The sequence below is a fragment of the Molossus molossus genome, unplaced genomic scaffold (assembly GCF_014108415.1).
Source record: "Molossus molossus isolate mMolMol1 unplaced genomic scaffold, mMolMol1.p scaffold_m16_p_5, whole genome shotgun sequence".
NCBI classification, from domain to species: domain Eukaryota; kingdom Metazoa; phylum Chordata; class Mammalia; order Chiroptera; family Molossidae; genus Molossus; species Molossus molossus.
Genome location: NW_023425388.1, coordinates 51679318 through 51686411, shown reverse-complemented (window position 1 = coordinate 51686411; position 7094 = coordinate 51679318). Strand labels below are relative to the sequence as shown.

General features: G+C 43.2%; 1 protein-coding gene across 3 annotated transcripts in view; it reads left to right on the top strand.

The window, feature by feature from the left end:
• Positions 1 to 5839: 5839 nt before the first annotated feature.
• MASP1 (mannan binding lectin serine peptidase 1) overlaps positions 5840 to 7094 on the top strand; it is a 58462-nt gene continuing 57207 nt past the window's right edge. Inside the window, exon 1 of one of the 3 annotated variants that reach the window (XM_036242855.1) lies at positions 5840 to 6143. In XM_036242855.1, the coding sequence (XP_036098748.1) occupies positions 6001 to 6143 (143 nt within the window). In that variant the 5' untranslated portion in view covers positions 5840 to 6000. The remainder of the gene's footprint in view (positions 6144 to 7094) is intronic. The other 2 variants (XM_036242852.1, XM_036242854.1) reach the window with 2 other exon arrangements.

Below are 7094 nucleotides of genomic sequence, written 5' to 3'. Positions count from 1 at the left end.
GCTAGCGCCATAGTCATAGACTCAAGCTCTTCAGTGAAGCTTGGATGAACAACAAGGCTCCCTTTGGCCAGAAGTTGAAGTGGAGCATCCCCACCTCCTGCTAGTTTAAATTTTCATCTCCTCTCCTCCCATTCTTTCGCCAGGCACATGAGAAAGAAGATCAAAGAGAGAGCCAGAATTACCTACAAGAAGCTGCTTCCACATTAATTTTCACTGAATGAAATGCGGCAGAAAGCAGAAGTTGGTGTGTGTGCCTGGTTGACTCACTTTCACTGTAAACTTAGACTCTGGCTTGGAGAAGAATGAGAAAGAGAAAAGAAATCAATTTGGGCTGAGAGGTGGGAAAAGACAAGGTAGCCCTTCTTATATAGAGATCAAAGGAGGTTCTAGAATTCATAAGCCTAATGGCAGCTGAGAATGCATAAAGATTTTGCTTCTCAGGAGAGGTCAAAACACCTTAGCATACTTCTTTATTTGATAATCCTGTGTGGGAGAGAGCAGGGCTGCGTTGGTTAGGCAAGGGTCTTAAAAAAAAAAAAAAAAAAAAAGTAAGTTACTTTTTAAAGTACTTAGTCTCAAATAGAGTGGCCTGCAACTAATATACAAGAACAGGGGAGGATAGAAATCTGAGTTCATGGTCTCAGCCCCACCCTGGGCAATGCATATATCGCCTCTGGGTCTAAATTACCTCATCTTGATATCATTAATCATGTAAGTAAAAGAGAGATGATAATGTATGGCTTTTACTGGCTATTTTGAGGAGAAAATGAGTCACAGCAGAGAAGTATTCTTCTTGGAAACATCTTTTTCTGTTCTACCTTAGAGGTCACCCTCTTTTTAAAACTACTTTGAAATCTTCTAACCTTTAATCTAGTCTCAATAGTGGTGCAATCGGTATCGTTCCACACACTGAAACAGAGATGCCGTGAAGGGTTTGAGTAGGAAGGTACTTAAAAATAAATAAATCAGAATGCCTAGTCCAACATTATTCTTGTGAATGAGAAACTCAGACGAAAAGCTCAAGGCTTCACCCTGGGCTGAGGCAAAGTGTGGCCACGATTCCTGGCATCTTGACTCACAGGTCAGTCCTCTTCCACCATGAGTCCACCCTCTGGAGCAGCCACCCAACATGTCATTTATCTTGATAGATTTTCATATGCATAAATACCACCTACGTTATTATTTTTAATAGTTTTTATTCAAATCAAATCTGGATTTATTTTTTAACTAAAATCCACATATTTGAAAATAATGGTACTGCCATAAATGTAAAAATGAAGACAACGAATAAAAAACTGTTAAATTCTAGCGGATACTATTGCCTCCACAGGACTCTGAACTTGAGGCCTGCTTTTCCTTGTGAAAAGGGAAGACATCACACATGGCATAGTGGCACCACCTTGAGACTGCCTTTCTTTGCAATATCAGGAGTGCAGGAGAAATGTAAAAGGCAGGACTTTTTTGGCATATGATGGTGACGAACCCCGAAGATTGACTCATACAATCCCATTTGCAACCCCTGTCTTCTTTACTGCCTGCTTCCACTACATAAGCTGTGAAACCTGGAAGTTATGGGGGCTGTGGCACCCAGCTCTGGCCTGTCACACATAAAGAAAAGTCCCCCAAGGCTACCATTTCCTCTTTCTTCTTCTTTTCTGCTTAGATATTGACATGACATCTGGAGTTACTGCAGCCATTTTGTAACCATGAGGTGACAAGCATGCCAACAATAGCCCAAATCCTAAGTTTGGCAGAGCAGAAAGAAAGAAAACAAGGTCGAGCAGCTGCCCCAGAACTAACTACCTCCTCACTTCTTGCTATGTAAAGAAAATGAATTCTCTCTATTTCAGCATTGGTCAAGGTTTATCTTATTACCTACCAAACAGCGTTTATTAATTCCATACGTATGGCACCTGCACCCGGCTTGACACCACTGGTGGTATGTGTTTCATGCTTTCGGAGAACCTTCTGTAAGAGAGCCTGTATTCATTTGCTAAAGCTGCCATAACACACTACTGCAGACCGCGCAGCTTAAACAGCAGAAATGTCTTTTCTCACAGTTTTGGAGACTAGCAGTCCAAGATCAAGGTGTTCTTTTGAGGTATCTCTCCTTGGCTCACAGGTGGCCACCTTCTTGTAGTCTCTTCCCATGTTTTCTCCTGTGTTGTCTGTGTCCTAATCTCATCTTCTTATAAGGACACCAATTATATTAGACCCTGATACCCCACTTTTAACTTAATCACCTTTTCAGAGACTATTTCTAAATAGTCATATTCTGAGGTACTGAGGGTTAGGGCTTGCTTCAATATATGCAGTTGGGATGGACCCAGTTCAGTCCATTAAAGAGCCTAATATTTTGTTTATTTATTTAGTAGAAGCTATTTTTCCTTCCCCAAAATCTTGCAGTCACATGACAACAAGGCTCATGGATGTTTGAAGTCCACAGGCAGGATCAGGAGTTTGCAGATGAAAGGAAAGATTCCTGAACTGGGGGTCAGGAAGCCTGGGCTCTAAATATTGGTTGTCCTCCTGCTGACACACTTAGTCTCTCTGAAGCTGTGTCATCATCTGTAAAAAGATGGGAATATATGTGTAGTAATGTATATGGAAGTAGCTGGCACATACTAAGAATGTTTCATCAAATCCAAAATGCCATCAATTACAAGATGCACCATCATGTTATGTGCACCCAAAATGTAAAGATTATGCCATAGAAGTCATGGGAGTTTTTTAAATTACAGCATTAGGATCTCCAACCAAGATTCATGAATCTGGGATAAAGTTTGGGAATTGTATGTTTTAAATTCTCCAGATGATTCAGATAATCTGATAGGCTCTGAAGTGATGACTCTCAGCATACTGTCAGTCAATGTGTTCAATAACACAAATCTTAATTCTAAGCTATGTTCTTTGGGGATACTTATCAGTTTCTTAGATATTTTATAGGAAGCTTGGATTTCAGACTTTGCCAACAAAAACCCATTGCCCAAATTCCATACATTTTTCTAACACATTCATGGAATTCCAGAAGGTCCCGTCTCAGGAGCTGCATATAATAAATACTTCAGTAGAACATGTAAACTAAGTCCTTTCTCGTGGTAGGAATGCTGTGGCATTTACCCTCTTCGTAGTCGTTTTCTGGTCCCTCACCCTGACTATAACCTGGGGGTGCTGAGCCCACATCTGTCATTCTATAACTTTATTATCCTAAATATCATACTGTTAGTTCCTTGTATGCATATTTTAAACCTTTTGGTGAAACTTTTTTAAAAACTAGCTGAATCTTCTTAAAAATTATTGTTGTGAATACCTATGTTAGAATTCTGGCTAATGGGATACTAATATGACAACAGTGTCAAGATCAGAGAACCACTCTGGACTCTTCGACTTGCCTTACAGGTCATTAGCAATCCACCTGACCACCTTCACTGCAATAGCATGCCATAGTCTGCAAGCCACATCTATATGTGTTCATGATCTCAGAAGAGTCCAATCCCCTGATTTCACAGTGGAGCAAACTGATGCCCCTCCTCCCTCTCCCCTGGTTGAGAACCTAGATGACCTGCCCAAGGTCACACATAAGTTAGCTGCCTACTTTCAGACCACGTCCATTGCTCCCGCTTCCACATCTATCAATGACTTCACAGGGAGTTTTTTCCGAAAGCACAGGACAATATCACCAATGCGATCTAACCCAATGGGAAACTGCTCCAAAGCCCACCCAAATCATTCCTAAGCCACATGGTGCCTGTTTCCACACAGATTCCATCAGAGCATTGGCTCACTCCCAAGGAAGAACACATCAGATCTGCTGTGTATTGGCAGAACTTTGGCGTACAACATATTTCAAATGCCTCCCATTGAACATTGGCAGCCTTGTAAAAACATGGCCAGGAAATTATTCCTGGAGGCTCAGTTGCTCTATGACACCTTACAAGGAGAAGCTGATGGCTTTCCCCCCTAGGTTCTCCCCTTCGTGCCCAAGACAAATGACTGCATTCCCCTCTATGCGCCCTAAGTTAGGAGAGGGCCAGCTCGGCTGCAGCATGAATGGAGGGGACATCTTCAATGAGCAGGGCCCTCTGCACAGACAGTGTGCCTTGCGCCAAGTTCTTTCTCCTTCAGTTTTAAAACCCTTGTGTGTTCCAAGAGAAATGTAGTCCATGTGTTTCTGATTCATTTACACTTAAATCATTAAAATGTTGTTTTGTGAGTTATTTGATGTCGAAGGAGCCTGTGAGTCTTCTTAATGGGACTTTTAAGGGGTTGTTTCTATTATGCCTGAAACACAAAGCAAAATTTTGTTGAAACAGTGCCTGAGAACAAACCTATTTTCTCGTCCCATGTACTTGCACCCACATCATTGACCACAGCCTCTTAATCATGCCAGATTTGGCAAGGCTGACATTTGAAAGTGTTAAAATAGAGAAACTGGAGAGAAGATGGAGCAAGGAGAATTTTAGCAAGATTGAAGCCACTGTTCCCTAAAATATGACAAAGCAGGGTTGAGAGTGCATGCATGTACCCCCTTGGTTGGAATCAGTGGTAACTCTTTCTTGGGTATGCCGCTGCATAGCTAAAAAGCACTCCACAAGTATAATCTCACGTTTCATAGCAACCCCCATTTTCTAAGAAAACAGAACTGCAGATGTTCAGTATTGGGGCTAAAGTGCACAACTAGCTTAGAACAGAAAAATCGCATCTAAGTTCTGACTGAGTCTAACCCTGTTTTCAAAATAACTCAAATTGAGTTTCTCTGTGAATGTTGTGTGGACTTGAAATGTCATATTCATTATAATACATCACTGAGAAGCCGTACAATAAATAAGTTACAGCTCAGATTTTTTTCTCATTGCTTTCTAGCTGTGTGACCTTGTTGGGTAAGTTACTTGACCTGTCTTGGCAGTTTCATCATCTTTAAAATGAAGATACTATTACTACCCACCTATATGAGGTATAGAGATGATTGCAGGGAATTAACACATTAGCAGAACAGTGCCTGAGGCATAGTGCTCAATAAATGTTAACTGTTAGTGGTAATGGCAGTAAGGAGTAGCAAAGAGCTGGGTAATCTTGGCAAGTCATGTAGCTTCTCCGAGCCTCAGTTTTCTCATCTGTAAAATGAGTATGATGGTATGACCCTCACACGTTTGTGGGAGTAATTGAGATGACACTTGTGCATCGCTCTGTGCCTAATGCAGTCAAGGTCCTCAGTAAAATCTAGATTTTACACCCTTTTGCTTGTCATTGTTGTAAGGGAGTGCTTTTCCTGCTGTTCAGCTCGGCTTAGGTCTGGTGCCAATCTCTCCACAAACCTGCACACAGACATGTATACAGGCCTGGCTCTTTCTACACCCCTGGGTGCGAGGTTAGCCCTCTGCACCCTCCGAGCTGGTAAACAGTACAAGTTCAGTGTTTAAGTGGAAAGAAACAAGGAGCCAACTGCAGGATCTATGCTCCAGAACCTTCCGGGCCAGCGGCTCTGCTCACAGGAAAACCTGTAGTATTTGGGATCTGTTTTCTTTCCCAGTGTAGATGTTAGAATTGCCTTCTTAGTGGTTATTTCTGTTTAGTTGGTGTCTTTTTGCCGGTGTCCCAAAAAAAGAGCAGAAAACTATAGCCATCTGGCAAGGGAGACTGAAGAGAAATTAGACTTTGTCCCCCTCCACCTTCTACACACACACACACACAGAGAGAGAGAGAGGGAGAGAGAGAGAGAGAGAGAGAGAGAGAGAGAGAGAGAGAGAGAGGAATACCTATTTGAGCCTCTCAGTTATTTTCTCAGGGACTGGAGCCAGCCATGCAGGATAAAGGGGGGAACTGGAGGAGCAGTCTCTTCAGGAAGACAGATTCTGTTCTGTCAGGTTCCTCTGAGTGTGTGTAAGAGCCAGTGAGAGGCGGGGTGGGGGGAGAGAAAGAGGGAGAGAGAGAGGAAAAGGCAGAGGGAGAGGGGGAGAGGGGATCTGTTGCAGGCAGGGGAAGGCGTGACCTGAATGGAGAATGCCAGCCAATTCCAGAGACACACAGGGACCTCAGAACAAAGATAAGGCATCGCTGACACCACATCGGGGACGAGCTCACAGACAACTCAGGCCGGGGGACCAAAGCCAGGCAGCCAGGAGCACCCAAGGCAGGAAAATGAGGTGAGTGCCCGGGCAGGAGTGGGGACAGTGTCCCTTCAGGGTCCAGGTGTCAAGTGGCCCTGTAGGGACTGACCTTGTCTCTGGGCTGACTCACCTTTGTGTCCTGTAGGTGGTACAAAGGGTTTCTTATCAATCCTTGGGGCTCTGAGCAAAGACGTGGGTTGGGCGCCTTCCCCGGGACTCCGGAGACAAGCAACTTGAAACGGGAGACTTTGTGCAGGTCCTGCCCAGCGCGCTGAGGCTCAGATTTCTCCCTCTGCCAGCGCAGGGTGCTGCCTGCTGGCCACGGACTCTCCTCCTGTGGCCCACAGGCTCACTGTTGGTTGGTTTGTTTTCCTCCTCTGCAGAGAGAATCGGTTCATCTCTCCCAACTCTTTGTGAGTTAGGTATGTGTTTGCATGTTTATTTGCTCTGACCGGAAAAGAAACCCGCTTCCCAGAGCTCAGCTCTGTGGTTTCTTAAACCATCAGTAGCTGGCTGGTTAAAACCTCAATTTTGAAAATTAAAAACCGGTTTAACAGTTTTCTATAAATTTCTAATTTTCTCATTGAAATCAGAGGCAGCCGGTGGCATGAATCTGGCTACGAAATGCACCAGCCGGCTCTTACAGGGACACCACAATTTTGCTTAAAGGAGCCTTTGGAGTTCTGAACCAAGGGCTTTAAATTCTAATTGTTTTTATGCTCTTCAACATTTCCAGTTCCTCAGCCTATAGTTAAGTTACTTGACCCTTCCTACATCAAACATTCCTTGTAAGTTTTTCTCTGCAAGTCTCAAAACCCTACCACCATAATTATTTTTACTTCTTATAAGTGTTAATGCTGTTTAAAAAATACCAAAAAAGAAAAACCCTGAAGCAGGTATGTGAAGTCCTAAACACCTCTTTTCCCATTAATGTTTTCTCAGTGGAAAAAGAGGTTCTATTTGCTTCCCTGTTGTAAAGTCACCTAG